The 23,086-nt window shown below is 39.3% G+C and overlaps 2 protein-coding genes and 1 long non-coding RNA gene across 3 annotated transcripts in view; 1 reads left to right on the plus strand and 2 right to left on the minus strand.

Moving 5' to 3' along the window:
* LOC139115912 (uncharacterized) overlaps nucleotides 1-1,716 on the plus strand; it is a 34,145-nt gene extending 32,429 nt beyond the window's left edge. Inside the window, exon 4 of the mRNA XM_070678339.1 lies at nucleotides 144-1,716. The gene's annotated coding sequence lies outside the window, so the exon portion shown is untranslated. The remainder of the gene's footprint in view (nucleotides 1-143) is intronic.
* The window catches only part of LOC139115917 (uncharacterized), a 214,437-nt gene that overhangs the window by 172,116 nt on the left and 19,235 nt on the right, over nucleotides 1-23,086 (minus strand). The gene's annotated exons all lie outside the window — the stretch shown is intronic.
* The window catches only part of LOC139115913 (uncharacterized), a 28,442-nt gene continuing 13,139 nt past the window's right edge, over nucleotides 7,784-23,086 (minus strand). The window contains exon 2 of the mRNA XM_070678340.1: nucleotides 7,784-11,394. Coding sequence (XP_070534441.1) covers nucleotides 10,522-11,394 — 873 coding nt within the window. The 3' untranslated portion in view covers nucleotides 7,784-10,521. The remainder of the gene's footprint in view (nucleotides 11,395-23,086) is intronic.

Genomic DNA, 23,086 nt, shown 5'->3' on the forward strand with positions numbered 1-23,086 from the left:
AATGAGACTTGAGATAATTGGTCATATTTATAGCTTATCTGAAATGTTCACAACATTGTACTGTTTCAAATCTTAAGCTGTGCTGCTGAATGTCCCCCATTCAAGAAAAATTAACTCTACCATATATTTGCTTTCATTTCTAGTCTGCAAAGTTCAAAAGTTCATCAGAGTGTGACTCACAGCGAACAAATGGTCAGGTGACAAGACGGCATCTTGAAATCGACAGTGGCATGAAAGATCACCAAGTTTAGAGGTTTTACATAGCAGTAGATCTCCACTTATCTGTGTTGAATCTGTTGAAGACCCCGACATAGGGACCATGATGGGACCACTGTGAGTCCCTCCACACCCAGAATTTGATGGTGGGACTGTGGATGAGACACATAACCTTTCTTAGGCATCTCTCATTTCTTATTCATAATCTTCGTCATTGTTCTACACCTGAATGAGGATCTTGACTAGGAAAAGCAATTAGAATGACTGTTATCTTTTAAACAGAATGTGGACCATTTTGTTTTATGTTAGCCAGTGTACATGCAAGTTTCAGAAATAGATTCAGTTAGTTACTGTTCCACATGAATTCGTAGACAAGACATTTCAAAGTTTGGCACTGTTCCTCTTGTTGCGAAAGGAAAGACCCTTTCATTTGCTCTTTTTCCATTTTACAAATCATTGAATTTGACTCTACGCCTGATCTGATCCTGAAGACTGATTTCTGGAATCTATTGGCATTCAGCAAAAGCTTCACATATGAAAGTGATTCAGATTCAGGTGTCACTGATTTCGATTCTCTGATTCAGGATATGACATGCCATGTGAGGGCGCTGTCCTCATGTTTTGCAGTGTCACAGGTCATGGTGAACGTGTCGTTGCAAACATGCACTTTCATTTGTTTCCATGAAGAAAACGTGCAAAAGTTTTCATCTTTTATGATATTGAAGAACGAAAACAGGCAACCGGTACACATACAGCATTTGGCTTGTAGTATGGGACGAATATTTCCTGAAGACATTTTATGATGATGACAAAGAAAAAAGGCTTCATTTGGCTGTATCTACTAGTTATAAGATTTTGATAGGATTCCATTGGAACATGCTTGATGTACAAGATAAACCTTGAAAGGCACACACTTTCAAATTTTCTTGACAAAGTCTTTAAGTACAATGGGAAAAAATCAAATTATCGTGACTTCACCCCACACCACACTTACGTCAAGTAATTATTGGCTGAAAGTGGACATTATGCATATATTCCCAGCTGAAATAGACAATGTACCCAAGACAGTCCATCGAAAAACTTATTTTCCTCCAAGGAGTTCATTTTTTTCTACCGAGAAACACCCTATCTCGTTGTGCCCATTTAAATACGACTAAAAAAGGAAGATGTATATATATTTTTCCAGTTTTTGAAGTAGCTTTATTATTTATGCTGGTTTTGATAGTCTGTAGGCCAACTTGTATAAAAAAAGAAATTTTGTATGATTTCTGGTCATTCTGAGTGCGTTTTTTTGTTTTCGAGTTGTTTGGTTATTGTTGAGAAATAAAAGAAACTATTTAGGGTGAATAGGCCCAAAAGTTTTCATTTGAGATTAAAAATTCTATTACTTGTACATATTTCCATGTAACATTTCAAGACCACAGAAGAATGTATTTTATCATGTATAAAATGTACACATTTCCGAAATTAAACTATGGTAAATGATATGTTGATATTTTGCGTCTCTTTGTCGTGTCTGTTTCTGTGAATGAAATTGATCTAATCAGCTTTATCTGTCGTCAGTGCCTCATGAAGGGCAAGTAGCTTGAAAGGGATATAGTCGTCGGAACTGCACTCAAAGGTCGTATGGGACCCATATGAAATTTTAAACACTATCCAAGGTACGATGGTGATTAATGAAAGTTAAAACATGTCTGTCATAATCTACATCGTATAATTTAAATGTTGCAGCTATGATGATGAGGTGCATCTAGATAAGGTGCATGAAATACATTGTTTGTAGACAAGAAAGTTGCACAGGTGCAGTTTCGACAATGGTTTCCCTTTAACTTTTGGTGGTTATTTTTTTCCACCAATTTTGTATTCTAATGTAAACTACAGTTTCTTGTTCTACTTCCAAAATGGCAACTTATTCAGCTAGTCAAATCAGCCTGTATGTGTGTAGACTGCTTTGTTATTGCTGACAAGTGAATTCTGGTCAGAACTAGAACTCCAATGTAAACACTAACAGATCATTCTACACAGAGACATTGTGTTTGCAAGCTAAACAGTAGGTGCAATAAGCTTTTGGGAGTAGAACGAGAACTTGTGATTCACATGCAAAACAAAAAAGTGAAAAAAAATGATCAAAAGTGACAGCTACTGGCCCTTTAAGGTAGAACGCACCTCGAGGACATATAATCAGACTCTCAAACTTTTACAATTCTTTTCTGATCTACCACTTATGGCGGTTCATTTTAAAGCTCCTGGTGTAAGAAAACTTTTCACCGGCTTAGTTTTTTGAAATTCGAAAATTTTATTTTTCTCCATAGAGTTAACACAGGGATGGCGGCCATTTTGAATTTTAAATATCGGTAAATCTTGGGTTATTTGTTTCTCTAGTACCAAACTTTGCACGGTGACCCCCGATTTTTAGTCTTGATTTGGAAAGAGAGTGGTTGAAAGATTCATTGAGGAAAGTTTGAGCAAAAGTTTAAGTCTTTCAATTTGTTTATTACCTTTATGCAATTTCTTAAGCATTCTGTATGTAATGTCCTGAGAATGATATCATTTCAATGGCCAGTGGCAGTAACCTATGATCTGTGAGCTTTATTCTTTGCTTACTAGCTGATATGTATTGCTTCAATCTATCTCACAAAATATTTTTAGTCAGCTTATTAATGATGAATGTGCAGAACGGCAAAAGAAAAACAGCGTACAAAGAAATCACAAACAAACTGACACAATCTAAATACAGATTTACACTCCCGTAGATTGAAGTAGATGGCTAGTGTCAACACATACACGAAAAGTACTACATTTGAGAAAGGTTTCGGCACGTCTGCTTTCACATGTGATTATGGTGTCTCCAGCTTGTTGTTTTGGCATCTTAAAATATGTCAAAATCCCCCTGCACTTCCCATACCATCATATTTATCAACTTCATGGCACTTGTTGTGAATAACGAAACGAGCAACATAATTCTATAGAACTCCGCAGTGATATTCTGAATATTGGAGAATAGCTCACAAACATCCAGGTCTTGCCAGTGATATCAGGTAGTAATTGTATGATGTTGATTTGTCGGCACGTTAGGCCCTATCTCCGAGATATGAGTCGTGCTCGCCTGTTGAACAAATTTAAAGGGGATCTGATGTCATCGGAACTGCGCGTGTGCGAATTTCTTGTTTACAAACAATGTCTTTCATGCATGATATCTAGATCCATCAAGTCAACATAGCTGCAACATTTAATTTTTACGATATTCATTGTTAACAAACATGTTTTAACCTTTATCAATCGCCAACTTACCCTAGATACAGTGTTTACATCGGTCGAAGGGGTCCCTGGCAACCTTTGAGCAGAGTTCCGGTGACACCCTTCCTTTAAGACGGGCTTGAGAACTTCAGACAAAACTCGCTGTGCTCTTAGCCCCGTTTTTTTTCCTGATGGGTCTGACTTTCACTGTGGGAATGACCGAATACAGAGTAAACCAATGATTCACCTCGCCGGCAGATTGTTGTACCATGAAAATTGGGAGGGTGACGTCAGAACTGCCCAAAGGTTGCCAGGGACACTTACGGCCGATGTAAACACTGTATACGTATGTTGGGTACCTTGGCAATTGATGAAAGTTAAAACATGTTTGCTAACAATGAATATCGTAAAATTTAAATGCTGCAGCTATGTTGACGTGATGAATCTAGATATCATACATAAAATATATTGTTTGTAAACAAGAAAGTCGCACACGCGCAGTTCCGACGACACCCTGCCTTTAATGGACAATAGCTGTAACTTTTGACACTATTTTCATTATCAATACTTTTTTAAAGAATGTTGAAATACTATAGTATGAGCTTTGCACGCACAGGGCATTGTGCACAACCTATAATTTGTTGAAAAATTAATCCTAGTCCTGACTAATATTAAGTTGTCAAAATTAGATCATCTTTTCTACACCTGTAAAATTCACTGAGAGACCTTCTGAAACGAGTTTTCACACATTTTTCGAGGAATCTCTCAGTTTGTTCACTAGACATAACTTAGATGAAGTGCTCTTTGGTGTTGACGGTTGCTCTGACATTCATAATCACTTGCTACTGTTAGCCAAAAGACACATCTATGCCTTGAAAATGAAACAGAGTAAACCACACTTTGCAGCATTTATGTTGCAAGTGAAATTCAACCACCATCTAGAGTATGAAATAGCTCTGGCAAAAGACAAATTAGAGAGACATTGCAGCAAATGGATTTCAATTTTATACAAAATTGTAGATAACTAAGCACTGTACTTCATTTTAATTTAAGTTACTGCTACTAAAGAAAATGTTACCAATAAAACAACTTAAATACAAATTACTGGACATGGCACACACAGTGGTCGAGTTGACAAGTTGCAAGCTAGGCATTTAGACATAATGATCACGGCAATATGTGCAGACAGAACCAAAGTTTTGAAAACGAACGTCAAAAGTCACGGCTAACGGATCTCTGAGCTTCAAGATTTGAAATCCCACTCAAGCATTATTTTGTACTGTAAGTTCAGGCAAGTTGTTAGTTTTGATGACAGGCATTAAAACAGGAAACCTTTGCGATTTATCCAGCGTGATACAGTTTATTCCACTCATCATGAAAGGACCAGCGATCTCGACAAAAATAATATTTGCTGACGTCTCTTTAACATCCCCCGCGCAATGGTTGCGTCTGATATAGGCCTAATGAATCATAATGAATCATATCAGTGCGTGTTGTGAACGGCGTCATGGAACAGATGGTTTGTACTGGGCGTATTTCGTCCCTTGCACGCATAATTATCTTAAACATTTTTAAACAATTCCAGGATTTATCTGTATAAGAACATCGAAATAGCAGAATAAGAGACTTAAAGCCCCATTATCTCTATCTTTTTTGCATTTTGCTCACCGAAAAAGTACCATCCAATCTTCGGAGAAATGTTTTCAATTCCCCTTATTAAGCCATATCGTCTATGAAAATTCCACTATAATTATTTCAATCCTTAAAGATGGATTCGGTTGGTTGTTCACACTTTTTGTGTACTCTCGCTCGTCCGCCAATTTTGGCTTGCAAGTCAAAAATTTTCTAGTCGTCAAATATCTAAGTTGTCCGTTAGTCCCCAATATTTGAAGAAAACGTTCCGTGATCACACTTCGGTAACCGTTTTTACATGTTGCTTTTGATTTCACACATCTTGTCGGTAAAGAATTGCAAAATATTCAGCTAATGGGGTCTTTAAATATGCATTAAAAACATACAAACTAGAGCCAGCCTTTGATGCTAAGTCATACATTTGCTATACTTGCCATCGGGAACGTAATCATGTACAGAAATCCCTGAGCTACACTCGGTGCCAGTCTGTCGGCCTCATTTTACTGCATGAACTTCTGATGCAATTTCAGCTGTCTGCGTGTGTTATAATTTGCCTGAAATCCACGTTTCCTCTCCGGTTTCGGACCATTGTCATTTCAACGAATACCCCTGGATTAGATAACCAATCCAGATCACCTGTCAATCATCAGGCGAATTATTGAGACCTTTAACGCTCCCAGACGATCAACTTACCTGTCGTGCCGGGGGTATCAACACTCCGTCACCTCAATCATGGGTTCGAACACTGAGAGAGAGAGAGAGAGAGAGAGAGAGAGAGAGAGAGAGAGAGAGAGAGAGAGAGAGAGAGAGAGAGAGAGAGAGAGAGAGAGAGAGAGAGAGAGAGAGAGAGAGAGAGAGAGAGAGGGGGGGGGGCATGGGATGACAGATCAGAGAAACAATTTTATTGCTTTAAGCTTGGCGAATTGCCACAATTTTTATTACACATCTTACATTAAACAAAAATTACATCATGGCAGCATTGTCCGATTGCAGTGACAATTACTCGAATTTGACTTGATCCTGCTATACATAGTCCTCACTAATTGCCAGACCTTATACAAAACAAAAGAGGAAAACGCTACCTTGAGAGCAGCGAAACAAATTGTGTCGTTACTACTTCAACTTGTTGTAATGGTTTCTTGAATCAAGAAATCGCCCTCTCCATAAATTTAAGTCAACAAAATTCAGTGACAATTTCGAGTTCTGCACTGAAAAGCAGAACTCTGCTTGACTTTTTTGGTTGGTTTCTCTTTCAAGAGCAGTGTTGTGTCAAAACATTCTTGATACCCGATAGGCGCAAATTCACGACATCGAGACCTCAGAGCAACAGGTGGTTAGTTGGGTCAATTTCAGACCAGTGACGCTCACCAGTTTAACTTTTAGGGATTGACATTTTGATATTAAATTGTGCTATCTTAGATTCGCGACAACTTAAAGTGATTCCGAGATTCAGTGAGAAAGTTTTCAAGCAGTAACTTTCAGCCTGGTTAACTGTTTGTCAATGTGTCGTGAGCATGTATTGGCAGCGTAAATTGGAGTAATAAGCTTTTTCACCTCGTTCAGGATAATATGGCTGGGGAAGCTGTGAATTATGTCAAAAAGAACACAGACACTTTGGTACGAACCAATGATGTAGCCTCAGTAATTCCATTCCTGTTATATTTTACGTACCCAATTATCGATAAGTAGTTGTGACCATACTGTGGTCATCTTGACCAAGCCGTGAAAGTGCGCCCTCATTTATGAAATCCGGGTTTCTATGTCGAATTCGATGTATTGTGCATATGCTCACAAAAGCAGTGGTAGTTGTCCGATGTATGACCGAAATACTCTATACCCTCTTATGACGGCGTGCCAGTACTCAGAAATGGGAAAGCAAACATTTTTAAAGCTTATAATGTCCCCTGGTATCAAATTGGCTTTGACTTCGAAGAGATACACGCACAGTGGATGGAGGGACTGTTGCACATGTAACTACGCAATATCTCAAACTACATGACCTCGTGTACAGGTAGACAAAACACGGTTCGTTGACCATATTCTGTGTTTGTGAACTAACGAATTCCCGAACTTTGGAAGTTTTCGCATCCAAGCTTTGTTACGCATAATAATATTACAAGTTGTCCTGACTGTTGTATCGATACAAGGGCGTGCGTTGCAAATCAGAGTAATACTATGTTCAGTCAAATGGCTTCACCTAAAAGTAACGGTTAATAGCAGCAAAAATTGCAACGAGACATTTTGCCATAGTTTTCGAAACTTCACTGGTAATTTTGTACTGAGGCTAGTGTAGGCTTTCTGGAAGTATCGGGTAGTGAACTATTTGACTAAATATCTTCAGGTCTCAGAAAAGCTCAGCAGGGGTTAAGTGAATGTCTGACGTGGGTGTGGATCAATACAGTGCAATTATAACCCCACATGACTACAAACCTTCCATCATGGAAGCGACCGCATTCGGGAACAGTATGAAATTAATCAAAATAAAAATTAGAGAGTTACCACGACAACTCTCTCCCTTTGGAAATACAGTATATATCTTCTGGTTTGTGCGACATTTGCATGGATCATGATCTTACTCCCGTCGTCGGAAAATAAAGTCATACACCAATATAATCACAGGACGGCATGTACACTCACAAACTAAACCATACTGCAATAAGTTAATTTTGCCATCAACATAATAATATACAAAACGTAATTTCACTTAACTCCGATGCGTATGCTTTATTTCGATTAATAAATGAACCGCTTCTACTCATTCGAAGCAAAATTTCTGCAAATTCGGATGTTGCGTCCTTCAATAAACACTCCACAACAAGCAAAATCTAACTATCCATTACATTCCTTTCACTATATAATCTCCATTCATTATATGCTCCCATGTGTTACAAGATATGCTAATATACATACGTTTTCACAACCTACAATAAACCAAGTAGGTTGCTGTCAATACATTTCTCGGTATTTTCACACCTGTTTAAAAAATTATATAAATAGCACTCTTTCGCTCTCTCTATATATCCTTCATTACATATTACTCCTACCATATAACAACGCTTTCGTGCATATATTATACAATTCATACATTAATCTATGGTTCCATTAGAACGAGTATTTTGAATCAGTTATATACAAATCAGCCTCGTCCACGGCATCTAAATTTATTTGGCTACTTGAAGGTGTGTTCAAAACGTCAATGAAAACTATGTATGACAAGTCCCGATACCTGCGACACTAAAGTTGAGACCAAGTTTGTTTTCTTCACATCGAATGTGTTGTGAAAGTTTACCCGCAATTTTTCAACGTTCACCGTACCTTCATGACTAGGCTATGTCCACTGTTGGTTTACGTTTTCTCTGCAACCACCGGGGTCAAAGTTTACAATCAACACTCACTAAAAGTTGTGGTGGCGCCTTTACAAAGACTTAAACCACTACCACAAGTTGCTAAAATATGAAGCGAAACACTATATTTTCTACATAACAAGACGATAACGTGATATACCGAAAAAATGTGCTTGTATCCAAAATCAAAGAAAGTACCGTGGATGAGAATATAATTTTAGCGTAAGATATATGAGATATATAAAATGAGAGCATTTCTTTGATTCAACCAGAACGATATATAAATAATGATTTTTTAATGATTTGAGGCAGAAAAAGTAACGCGCTTTTGTAGTAGACAGAGTCACCTGGGGCAGTGGTTTAACGTTTTCTTGAAGCGCCATCGTGACATCACAGTTTGGAGTGGTTGCCCCAATTCTGTGCTGCCATCGTCTGCGGGGCAAATTAAGAAAAAAATTGCCCGCTTAGTAAAACATTCCAACAACATCAACGACTGTAACACAGATTGCGAGAAACCTTCACAGTTCTGTCAGTGGCCTCATACCGGAACTCTAAAACCGGATGTGCGTTGTGTGCAGGTGCGTTCACGTGTCAATACATGAACACACACCATGTCACAAATTTGTCGTCCATTATTTACACGAACACGGGTACTACAAATGATTCAATTTGCAGAGCTTGACTCAACCACCTGTTGGATCAACCGCCGTCACGTGATAGGATTGCGAGCAGACGACATATACGGCGATTGTCGACCTTGGTCATTTCTGACATGAAAAACAAAGCGTAACACTGTTCGTTCGTAATTTTTTGTTGTTGCGGTGCTCGACCGTTCAGTCTTACAAATCTGAATACCAGAACTATTAACAAACAGACTTTCTGCCCTACGCCCACTGCGTTGGCAGGTCATCGCAGTACCCACTTTGTCAATCACTACCCGCTATGATTTGCGGTCATATAAATACTATTTAATTTACAACACGATTGCATGATCACGTATGGTATGGCCTACGACAAAAACAGCTATTTCCAAGTGTACATTAAACACAAAGCATCGCTCGAGAAAACATGGCCTTGAAAAATGTCACTAAAAATGTTGATAAATTTGTTACAAAAATGAGCACCATAGAAAATAAATAGAAAGTGTAAAAAATCAAAATGGCGGACGAGCTTTGTACACTAAATATGAAATATACTTCCGACTAATGATAATATTGGCAGTCATGTTGTTCGTACCTCTCTCACTCCATATTCAGGCAAGTATAAGTTCAATATCGACGATTGTCGAAATATGTATTAAGAACGTAAAGTTGCGTCTCGGGGTGACATTCATTCGTTCTCCCGTAGTCTGTTTTCGTTCGTCAGCAAAATATTGGCGCTTGTACTCCACATGTATTCACCCTAGTGTTAGGCTGTATCTGCACGGCTTGGCAGCGAACTATTGGGCTCAGACTCTAAAAGAGCATTTCTAATATAATGATGATTGTGCATAGGCGCAATAGTTATCTGTGAAGAATCCACATCGTTATTGTCACTGTTCCGACTAAGAGTAACACGCATCTTAAACCGAGCCATGCAATCTTGAGGCAACTCCGACAATCTGGCTAAGGAACATCTGCAAAATGCATCAGTCGGGAAATCATCAACCAGGACTATCCCAGCGTTACCAAGGTAACGCCCTGTACTTGCGTCGGACATAATAGCATTGTGCGCTGATTTCGTGTCAAGTGCGTCACGTGTACAAAATAAGCGCAAATGTGACGTCATTTGACGTCATCGGCGAAGAAAATCGTCCCCTTTACTACGGCGTGCGTGCTGCTTTTATACATGTGGCCGCCGGATCAAGTGGATTTGCCATACACTAAGGTTACACTTGTAAAATGTGGTCGTCTGAATCGAGACAAAAATTACTGACGCTGAACTTAAACTTTTACGATAATGATTATTTGAAGAGGATCACGGTACGTGGAAAACGCTAGGAAGGAACAAGCAGCTTGTGACGTCACTTGCCGTGATAATGACGTCATTACATGTCTCCGCTGCGGACTATTGCAAATCTCACTTTACCGTTTTGTCCTTTGAGGTACACATATTAAAATGGCGATTCCTTTGTATCATTGCCCTCCAGGGCTTCTTTCCTCACAAAACTTCTGCTCCGAAGCAGATTTCTTTTGAGGAGGAGGATGTTGTTGTAACTGCACTGGAGTTGGTGGCTTTGCCCCTCAAGCTTCTTCCTCAACTCCCCTACCACGCGTTTCAGTCGTTCCTTACGGTGAAGCGTCAACTGTTGCTGGAACTTCACCTTCTCCTGCGATCGAATGACGTCTTCCTCTTGAGCCAATCGGATCTTCTCATCCACCTCGGCCTTCTCCTGGCGCAGCCGTTTCACCTTTTGCTCAAGACTCTCCCGAATCTGCCCGATGCTTCGGGCCTTGGTCGGGTCCTCCGGGGACGGCCGACCATGACCGAAGTGCGTCCGAGTGTTGTCGATGGTGAAAGACTCGGTAGAGGCAATGTTTAGGCAGTAGTCGGCACAATTTGAGTCGATGGATTCGACCGAGGAAGATCTCTCGAGGGTATTATCATTAATCTCACACGTAGAATGGTACGCGGAATCCAACTCGATGTTCAAATCGTATTCATTTTTGTTCGGAGACTCCGAGGGCATCCTATAGCTCACAAACTCAGTGTTGGAGTTAATTTCTGAATATTTACCCTGTTTATTTTCAATCGCTTCTGGACACACAGTCATGCAATTGTCCCAATCCGCAGGGTTTTGCAACTTCTCCACTGTGGCGGCGCTGTCCATCAAACTCAATAATCGCATCTTTTTGTGCACCCCGACACTGTCCAGAGCAGACGAGCCCAGTTCCCCTTTTTTCTCAGATATATCTTCGATAGGAGTCTTGAATCTCACTTCTTTCTTGACCTTGTGTTTTGGAGTACTTGTTAGCGCAGAAGATATCTGTAAATGAAAAGAAGACCATATTTCACGATATTGCAACAACATACAATTGCTTTTTAATTTCATGACACACACGGCCGATTTGGAAGGTAGCCAGCATGCTCAGAGCAAACCGGCACACATGTAATCAATGTTAGAAATTTCGTCGGAGTCGCTTATTTCTTGTCGTTTCCGTGTCCAATTATGTCCATTGTGAGTTCGTTCAAAACGTAAAGAAAACAAAAAATCGACAAGACTGAAGAACACCCATGCTGAAATAAAGTTCTATGCCAGGGGGTATGTTTGTATAATTTATTGCGGAAGGCACCTTAGGCAAGCACTGATTAATGCTATGCTAGCGGGTATGTTTGTATAATTTATTGCGGAAGGCACCCTTAGGCAAGCACTGATTAATGCTATGCTATGGGGTATGTTTGTATAATTCATTGCGGAAGGCACCCTTAGGCAAGCACTGATTAATGCTATGCTAGCGGGTATGTTTGTATAATTTATTGCGGAAGGCACCCTTAGGCAAGCACTGATTAATGCTATGCTATGGGGTATGTTTGTATAATTCATTGCGGAAGGCACCCTTAGGCAAGCACTGATTAATGCTATGCTAGGGGGTATGTTTGTATAATTTATTGCGGAAGGCACCCTTAGGCAAGCACTGATTAATGCAATAAGGGAGATGGGACCAATGTCCTTCGGCTGTGCCCCCCCCCCCCCCCCGCAAAAAATAGAGAACTAAACTAAAAACCGCGGACGACAAATTCGACAAAACATAATTACAAACGAAGCTTTCTGCTTTCATAACGTGCCTTAGAATTGCAATCACCACAACGAACTCCTACACGTATCCTATCTAAGGACTGGTTATTTTACAAACATTTTACTAGTTATTACGAAATCCAGGCAACGCTGAGCTGGATCGCGGTTCAATCAATACGCAATAACATTGTCGTATTTTTTCGGGCAACATTCGGCAGTACTCGACAATATGAAAATCAGACGTCCGCAATTGCAACTACATAACGTAATGTATTCAAAAGTAACGGTTCAAAGCTGAAAGAAATCGGTTTCACAATATTTTCAACTATACGTGATACACAAAAACAGTGTACCTCCCCACATCTATTCATTGTTCATTCAAAATAAACTCAACCAATCCGATTACAATTCGATATCCGAAATGGCTCGTTGGCTTCCTTTAGGTCTTTTTTCTATCACGCCTAAATTTGACCTTGCCTACAAATATAGCAGACGTGAAAGGCAAAACATTAAAGACAAATACGAAGCGCATATTTCCATTTGATGTCAATCACAGCATAAACGGAATAAAGCATGCTGGGAGTTTCAAAGTTTTCTTTTATCATGTTCTGCCTGAGACGCTTTCTCCCGTTTACTCTGCGCAGTGTAGACGGTAAAACGACAATCTCTCAATAGCAGTTTCCCGTATTAGCCAACTTTTAATATTTATGTATACTAAAAGAGATTTTCAGGAATACGCCTTTGAGTTCAAGCACTTGTTGATGTTACGCATGCTATATGCACCTGGTATGTTATCAACCTGACGTTGGATAGGGACAGTGGGCTTGTCAAAATCCAGCCAGAAACTCTAATTGCACGCACATAAGATTCCCCCGTGCTGATGGTAACTAATCTGACGCCACAGCCCACACCAATTTAAGTATTCATAACATGACTGGCGCAAACGTGCGTGTATAAACAATAGGAGAAAATAAGGATAATAGAGGAGGAGAAAGGGGAGGAATCGACGTTGGAAGAAATCTCTCCTGATGACCTGAAGACCACGCAAGACAAGACAACTGCTAGGGGCCCCCCTCCTCCACGTCTTAGACAATTTTGATTCCCGCTCCCCCGCACTATTTCTTAACTAGCCATCTTAGCAGTTGCTAGCATAGTTAAAACGTAAATGCTTGAGCTGGCTCATTTCATTAAATTCTCACATTTTCAGTTCAAACCATCCTTAACTTTCCAATGTTCGTGTCGATCTATTCGGACGTCAGCACGATTCCATGTAGGTACCTCTCAGTCTTAGCCCAGCGAGATAGCTCTACCAGATGAGTAAAGTCCTCCTCCCCCCCCGTTATATCCCCCCTTTGAATCCTCCCTTGTGACATCTTATTCGTGTGTGTGAATTAAAGTTTCAGGCTGGAATTTTGACATGCGCACAGCCCCCCAAACCCGAGACAGACCACTCCTGCGTCACGGTACCTCACAAGGGACGCGGTATCAAGCTATTGCGTGTCACATTCACCGAATTCGTGCAAAGGAGTTTGACGAAGTTTACTCGCGATGACTCCCATATTATGCAAATCTGTTGAGACACGCCCTATAGAAAAGATGTCATGTGTGTAGGTTTCTTAGTTGTAATTTGAAACTTTCTTAGAATAATGACATTACAGTGAAATTTGCATTTGTCGGTCGGTAAGACCGACATGATTTTGAATATGCGAAAAAATTATGGAATGGAAAAATCGATGACACTTAAACTTAAAAGACTTCAAGTTGAGAACACCCTTGATATTTGTAAGATGCCCTAGGTTATGTAAAATACTAACAAATAAGCACATTTCAAACACACCGCCTTTTTAATTTTTCAAATTCACCTTTATCAGCAAACCATCTCACAACATTGTTAATGCCATGTTTCAAATGTTTCAAAAGAGAGTTATGATGAAAGCATATCTAGCAGCTAGTATTGTTCACTGTGGCGTCGGAACCACAGACAAGGAGAAAAAGTGTTTCTTGTCTGTGTGGGAACGAACCAATGTTGTCTGCCTTCATATTTTCGGCTATCTATTCAGATTACACCCATTATGCTTGTGAAACGTCTTCATATATTACCATGAAGTCAATTTGAAATCACGTCAAAGATCTCGCGGTCTTCCCGCGCGGCATATCAGCAAACGAATCCTAAGCGCTCAAAACATCTCTCCTTGGGAGCGAAATCTTTCTCATACTCCTTGAAGTGCTCAGTCTGTCGCCTTTGCTCAAGGAGTGGACAAGATGATTCGAACATGAGTCTCAGTCTGTGAACAGTTTCGCCGCCGAAATAAAAGCCTTATCGCTGTGACCTTTAATGCCGTATAGTCATACCCGATTTTCTGTCGCTTTCGTTTCTCGCGGGCATAACAAACATGCTGTCAAAATGACTTGTAATCTTTCTCTGCTCATGAACGCGACTCCCTGGATTTCGAATCCCACGCCTGGTGATTGTGGTGTGGTATTTCAAGAGAAATTGCCGAAACCCTCCTCCGGCGCAAAATCGAGGATTATCCAGCGAAACGAATACGGTATTGATTTGTCGGCAAATTTCCGATCTCAAAGGAAAGGTCACGAAATAACCACGGCAACCTTTTCTCCGCTCTCACGTTTGTTCATTTTTACAAGCACGTTTCATCGTGTGTTTGACATTTTCTTGCTTGCGCACGCGCTGTGATCATTCGATCCGGGTACTTAAAACCGCCTACCCAGGGTAGTTGCGCAAGGTTTTAAAGAAAAACCGACAAATAACGTCGTTTCCCTTGAGTTCCATCATTATGCAATAATAAACGTTTGCCAGACAGTTTGGAAAGACTTCCTTACCCCCTCCCCCAATCTTCTCCCTCTAAATAGGATGTTATGTTTTTGATTAACGTTATAAACCAAAATGATGGATTTGATGTATTTTCTGTGAGGAAAGAGGTCTTCTCCAAACAAACTGATTTTAGGTGGGGGCGGGGGACAAAAGAAGTAGGCCTATCACCGAAATTTCTAGAATACTTTCGAAAATAATTCTTTCAGGAATAGCGAATTTGGCACTTTGTTATGCGTAAACCCACAAAAATCATAGGCATGTATCTTGGGATCAGACCAAAACTTGCTGCAAGCGCCAAAACAAAAAATTTGTCAAAATTTTTGTCGGCAGCAGATGACAGTGCACGTTCCTATATTAAGTAAAATACCAAGAATCGCGCCTGGTGCATGGCGAAATAAAAGCCTTATCGCTGTGACCTTTAATGCCGTTACTCTTCTGGTACGGTGTATGTTTTTTACTTCGTTTTGCAGAACTTTGAAGAAAAATTACAAGGATCTAAACCAGTTTCCACGAAAATTTTGTCTCGATGACATTACTGCAAATTATAGATGCTTGCATTCAAAAGTGCCTTGACCAAGCTGAAGTCACGTGATCACTGACTCGATCGTGAGTCGCTGACTGCTGATACAGTAACTCGACAACGCTGTCATTAAAGATGAAGAATGGTTGACAATTGGTATCATGTATGTAAATTATCGCTGCCACCAAGACACTGCACTTCATCAGGCAAAAGCCATGATAATTACTCTTCTGGTGTATGTTTTTTACTTCGTTTTGCAGAACTTTGAAGAAAACTTACAAGGAACTAACCCGTTTCAACGTAAATTTGTTCCATGAATAATCACAGTTCTTAACGATAGGAACTGGTAATTTATTAATACAGCGAAGCGCGTGATACCCGAGAGACAAGAAGGTTGCGATCAAAGGACGTCTCCATGGAAACGAGATAATGCTAGCTAAGGGCAGACTTCCAAATAAGACTTTCCTAAGAGCAATGGCGAGTGACCTTGAATACGAAATCTAGTATGTTCGGATGGTGCAGCAGCGAGGGTTCTCAAGTCGTTTGCCAAATGTCTGCGAGGGAAATTCGTACGTCAAGATATCAAGATTCGAACGCTTTTCGTATTTTAAAAATTGATGAAGCTCGCTCGATATCGCTCGCTATCTCGACAGTCCACAATAGCCGACAGAGAAAGAATATTTCCCCTGGGTTTGTTGGATGAATTCATGAGTTGAAAAGAGACTAGCTTATGACCGATTGTTACAAATACATAATTCAATGCACCATCCTTGCTCATACACCTATAAGTAGGGATTTTAGGTCACGTGACATTTGTGTTGAACGTACGCGTTCGATGCAGGTCTAGTCCGAACTTTCGTGTTAATTCTTAAATAGACCAAATAATCAGAGAAAATGAAACTGTAGTGTTGAAGATTATTATTTTAACTTCATTTTGGGAAATTTTCAATTTTGTACTACATTAAATGGCAAAGCAGCACGACTACAAACTCACGCATACCGGCGATTTTGGCGTCCATTATGAGCGTTGTGCCGTGACCTCAAATGTCCCGCGAAGGAGATCGAACATATACCTCTTTGATAGGCTCTCCGCATGACTTATTCTGATCGCATCACTATTTTCTAGGGTTGGTACGAAAGTAGAGATCATGGGCTTCATTTTGAGGGGGTGAACGTTAAAATCGGATGAGAAAAACTCAATCTGTGATCAAACTTTGTGTTTCGTTTTTGTTTTTTTGAAAGAAAATCTTGATTTCCTTAAACGTTCGGCCCAAAAATTAATTTTATGATAAATATTAATTGTAATTCTGCAATAATTACGAGTCTGACGATGCGAAAAATGATGCTTAAGGCCTTTTTTGCGAGTATGGTTTCACCCCAACTTTACATCCGGGCACTCCCAGGAATCACATACAAGTATAATCGGCGCTTCGCCACATGTTCTGTGTCAGGAGGTCTAAGCTGAGTTCCGACGTTCACGATTTTGCAGCTAGATTTGTCTGATTTCTTATTAAATGCAAGGATCTAGAGATAATTATATACTTACCTTTCAAACGTTATCTGTGTTCGAAGTAGGTTGATTCCGGGTGATTTTTTCGATAGACACCAGGCGGATAGACACTGAGAAGTCGTCAAGCCAGCACTGCACTGCAGTGTACAACTGTAGGCATACGCACGTGCACCACACTTTGCCGATACTATACTGAAATTTTAGTTTCTATCTTTAGTTCCCGAAAAGGGGACTATTTTGGTTCTCTCTGAAGAACAAGGCCATAGATATTAATTTGTTCTTTCCTCATTGATGGTGTCCCGGACTTTGGAAAAGTTGTATTTATACTGGTTTGTATTTCGAACCGCTGACATCGACATGTTCGAGGGTCTATGTTATTCCGAGGCAGCTTAACTTTGCATCCAGTTTAATGCAGTTGTTCATTCTATAAATGCGTGTTGCTGTTTTACGGCATTGACAAAGGGTTGAGAACGAAGTTTTTTTGACTTTTTGGAAAAGTTCTTTGTAATTGTTTTAACTTACAATCTACATTAATCAGACATATTTCATAATCATTTAATAAAAGTTGTAATCACACAAAAAAATTTTAAAAAAATTTCGAAGTTCAAATTAAAAAAAAATCTAAAAAAATATTATGTTAAATTTAATTATGAATCAAGTTCTAAAATGTCACAGGTATCATTTGATTATTTACAGGTATTGTTGTTAATTTGTTTACCTTGTAAATATAAATCTAAATAACTGTTTTCATATATGCAAAGTAAATATGATGGAATATGATTATCATATTTCTGTTGATGTTCACAATACAAAATGCATACAGCGATCAATGTCACAGGTATCATTTGATTTTTTACAGGTATTGTTTATTTGTTTACCTTGTAAACAGCATTCTAAATAAACTTTTTCATTTATAAAAATCAAAAACCATTGAACATTTCGTCAGCGATATCCACAAAAAATTTCATCAATTTTCAATAAGAAATGCTTGAGTTATTGCAAAAAGCACAAGAAATTGCAATTCTAGTTTCCTCAAACAATGTTCAAAATGGGGTCACCTGGTGGTTATGATAACTACAGGTGTCTACCATGGCATAATTTCTAAATAGGAAGAAGTTTTTTTCAAATTCAACAGGACATATCTCTGCATGTACTGAACCGATTTTCATCAAACAAAATGCAATCAATTGGTCTTGAAGAGAGCTTTCTTTTAATATATAATTTATTATTATTGTAGCTGTCTATCAATTTCATGTAAAATCCCTACTATATGCACTACAAAGACAGCGTTCAGAATATTTTATGTCTGTGAAACATTCAAGCTTTATATTATAATTGAAATCCAAGAAAACAAGGAAATATAAGCGGCAGTACGCACACAATTTTTAGGGAGTTATGAACATTGTTTTCTTTGGTAAAGGTTTGACGAATCTCACTCTATACATTCCACACTAGTCAGATTTGCAATGAGATGGGAGTTTCAGTGGTTTTCATGCAAACAGAGAGGGCTACTATGGCAATCTGAATTCCAGAAGTTAAAATCATAATAGTGAGCCACTCTTGTAGACTCTCCCCTTTAAATACTATCAAAAATCCTCGCAAACAAGCGACTTTAATATGGCGTCCAAAACACTGAGAGAGAGAGAGAGAGAGAGAGAGAGAGAGAGAGAGAGAGAGAGAGAGAGAGAGAGAGAGATGTAAAAGGTCCAGTTTGCCTGGCAGCTTGTACCACTACAAGACACTGAAACAAAACAGTCACTATCAATTGACGATAGCGTTTGTTGCTAAAACTGGTTCATCTTGACATTTGATTTATTAAAAGATGCAAGGGGCCTGAATGGCGATTTGCTGGGGCATGCGCACTGCGCGTGCCGCTGCTGACATCGATTTCTGGCAAGAGGGTGTGTGACTCATATCACAGCTTATCAGCAAATATTTATTCAGTGAATTTGATGGCTTTTAAAATGAAATATTGTAGTTAAAGGTGAACGGCGTAGCGACGACTTCACAAATATTATGACACGTGCCGAGGATATAGCGTAATGGCCGCTCCTTTCAACGCTTTTTTCCCCAGGAAAGGCAACTAGAAATATATGAAATAGCTGTTTCTATGGAGACCCTTTTTTTCGCGCCAACACCTCTCATACGTCAAAGTTTAAAAGCGGTGAATTTATTGAAGTATGTTTTTAGTCTAAATTTTCTAAACGCGGGGGAGAAAAGATAAATTCTTTGGTTTCATTGCTGCTATGGAGTGAGCGGGCAGTGAAGAACAAATAGTTAGCTAACATAGCGACAAAATTTCATTACAGTGCTGAGAAATGTAATATATATTGTGCTTCTAATCATAATACCGCATTAAAAGCTATATTACGACAGACAGACACGGTTGAAAAACGTCGTTGTCCCAAAAATTCAAGAATTGAGAATATAATACTTCCTGCATCGGCGTGTTTTGCACATCCTCTGACACTGAGACAAAAACCTTTCCACGAAAATCTGTGTAACTATGTTTGCAGGCTATCACTATCACCTGATAGACACCTGCTTTGCATTCATCGCCCTCTTTAGACGGATGGAGGAATATCAAAAGCGCTATTAAAGTGAGATAAAAGGTCAAGGAATCTGAAGACAGCCTTTCCTGACGTAATATATCATTCAAATAATGTGCTGTCTTTCTGCAAGACAGATCTTTGAAAATCGTTTTCTCTCATCGTTAACCCGAACCGGGCATCTGTTCTACATACAAATACCTGGGCATGACCCCCGTTGGCCATGTTGAGGCGTTCTGCGCAGGATTATCAAACTCAACACTGCACAGGTAGCATAAAAACGCCTGCCTGAAAAGGTGTGTCGGGAAGTACGATTTGGCGCTCTCTTTCCCCGTACACTTTTTGTCAAGATCAATACACGTTGTAATCTATATTTCTAGCGGACGATCGAATAAAGCAGTCACTGATTGAACAATGGCCGTCCCGAGGGTCCGTAATTGACGTCAAATAATCGAAAGGACCGTAATGAAGTGATGCTATGTTCTTTGTACGACAACCTAGGCAAAGTCAACATACACACGGCTTTATTTCGCTTACACTTGCGCGCCAAAATAAACACCGACATCAATATTTAGTCAGTGGGTGTTTAAATTTGGAAACGCGCAAAGCTTACTGTAAGGTTCTCCACTGTACATCCAACTTATATTGCTTTGTGCATACGTTATTAGAAAGTCACTACGTGTATATTTACACAAGAATATCTGTATCCATCAATTTGAAAATGGAACTAAAAATATAAAAATACCGCTACATTATCAACAAGCTATCAATATGGCATTAAAATCGAATTTCACTCACTTTGCTTCCGACACGAATATCAATATTCGGGGGAAATAAACAAATTTCGACTTACTGATTTTCGCGTCGTCAGCGCCGCCATCTCAAGCGCATATGATGCTGATGTGAGCAACTCTGCGCATAATTTGTGCATAGCCTTTCTCTCGGTGATGTTTTCTGTGTAATATTCATCTCAGCTCAACTGCATGATGTAATTTAGTTTTTATAATCTAATTACGGTAACGTCGCTTTCAAACGCAATATTTTGTCATAATCCGGTAAATTGGTAAGGCGAAAAATTGGGCATTTTCATCTGTGATATCAGTTTTATTATCTTCTTCGGTAGAAATAATGTTTTTGTGGATTTTTGCGTGGTTGAGGTCCCTTTTTGTCGACAGAGTGTCTAAAATATATACAAAAAAACGGAACGTGTGTGGAGCAGGTGTCGTGACCTTAGAATTTGAACCTCAGCAAGCGTACGTGCAGATGAAGTTTGGGGAAGTAATTTTCAGGTTTTTGCAAAATTGTTAGGATGTAGAATTTATATTTTACAGTTGGTTTTTAAAGTCTGAAGTTGGGACACACCGACGGGTACCCCAGGATTGCGCGACAAGAATACAAAAGCCGCTGTCCTCTTTCGAAAAGCGACAGATGGAGAATCTCATAAACATGGTTATGCAAATATTTGATAATCTCTTGTCGGTTTTAACCAAGCCGCAAACTACCTAAATCCGAGATAACCTAATCACTCGCCAGCAAAATCCCTCCGCGGCCGATTGAAATATTTCATCAATTTGAAACACTATCAAATACTAAAGACTTGAATAATAAAATGCAGCATACATTCTCCCAGCTGGAAATTCAAAGTAAGAGAATATCTGAATCACGCTTTCTTGTTTTTCGTCAAGATTGTATTACTTCATTAATCTTTCTTCTTCACAGCGTCAACATCTTACTTTCACCCCATTTCACATTTTTATCAGCTGGTACATGTTCGGCATTGTCTCCATTCCGCAAATTTCGTCGCTGGATTTTTCCCAGGTGTCTTTTCCCGACGTTTTGTCAGGAATTAATCGAACAAAATAATGTCAATAGACTGCACTCCTCGGAAATGTCTACACCGGGAAAAAAGTATGTGCTTTGAATTGCCTTTTCAGTGTGACTGCTTATCTTAAGGATTCGAATTGAAGTCTTGTCTAGACAGGCGATTTAATTCACATACCGATCTGTCTGAAATGACAATGACGAGTTTCTTGTCATCGCTTCCAAAATGCCGCAGTTTTTTTGTCGATAGAAATCACTGTCTCTTTCAGTGGGAAGTCTATTGCGAAGATCGGATTAGCTTCGTGGTGTTTGCCATCTGCGGCGAATATTCTTTCGTTTGATACGCGACTACCGGCAGTCTGACTGCCCGCCATCTTCTCGCTGGCTGCATATATGATCAAATGAATGCTGACATATCATATAAAGATGGAAGTGATTTTATACCACAGTTGATGCGTGGGTCAAAGGGTCAAACGCGTTCACCAATTACGAAACCTGTCTCTGTCCAGCGGTTCGATCATCGGGGTATTTCTGTTTCTGTCTTCAGAAACCTTTGTCATGACCGGTAGCCCTACGTGTAGGCCTACGTTGGGCCTGTTCGGTTGTTCGTTTTGCTTTTCTTGAGAGACGGCGTAGCCACACAGCTGAACATTCACATAAGGTTATGGCACGAGGTACAGCCGACAGTTTACGTCGTACGATAGTACATAGCATGTAGATGTCTTACTACACAAATTAGGATGGCTTAAGAATGACGAGAGATACAGTGGTGGTTCTCGACAAAATGCGATACTCACATAGAATCTCCGGCGTTTTGGGGACCAATTTCCTTGAAAAAGTTGTAAGAACAAAATATATAAGCTTGTACTTCCCCTCGGAAAAATAAGAATTAGTCTCACTTTTTTTTAAATGACGGCTAGCTAGTAGATCACGTCTTGTGATATTGTTTTCGTGAAAACGATTTAATCAAGATTTTTGAAGTGCCCTCTTGACAATAGTGATTTGTCAGACATCATATAGGAGAGGTAAGTCTTCTTTTTGATTGGTTGACAGCTAGTGATAATCTGGAGAAAAATGTCAGCTGACCATTGATAAATCTAGTTTGCAATGCAAATGTAATGATTGCGTTATTCTGAGACGAATAAAATATTTTGTATTGTTCAAACTTTGACACAAAAATGAGTAAAATTCTAAAAATCCGACTTAGAAGAGAAAATTCACCATGACGCAACGGTTTATTTTCGTGGAATACATTAACAAATGTTTCATGCGTCATTTTCAAAAATATGTTTCACGGAGTGAGATCTATTGGTCTGTGGTATCTTTAAATGAACGAACAAAAGCTATAATTGACCATTTTATTTACTTTCAGATTTCTTTTATGTAAGTTAAGCGTCATGGAACAACAGCTTTAGTCACAACCTAGGCAACTTTTTTTGTATGAGCGCCTTTCAACTTTTCAAGCTCATACAATTGTAAATTATGACTCATTTGGATTATTGTCGGATCTGATCACGTGAACGAAGCCAGGTGTTACATATTCATAAAATCACAGCTATGAATAATATCAATGGTTTTATTTTTCCTTTTATAGCGTAGCGTGGCAAAATTTCATCGCTTTTTGTTTAATAAATATCGATATGAATTCTTCGAAACATCGCACGCTTTAATAATAAAAGCAGTACGACACTTAATACCCCTTAAAATAT

This window comes from Ptychodera flava, chromosome 17 (genome assembly GCF_041260155.1).
Source record: "Ptychodera flava strain L36383 chromosome 17, AS_Pfla_20210202, whole genome shotgun sequence".
NCBI classification, from domain to species: Eukaryota; Metazoa; Hemichordata; class Enteropneusta; family Ptychoderidae; genus Ptychodera; species Ptychodera flava.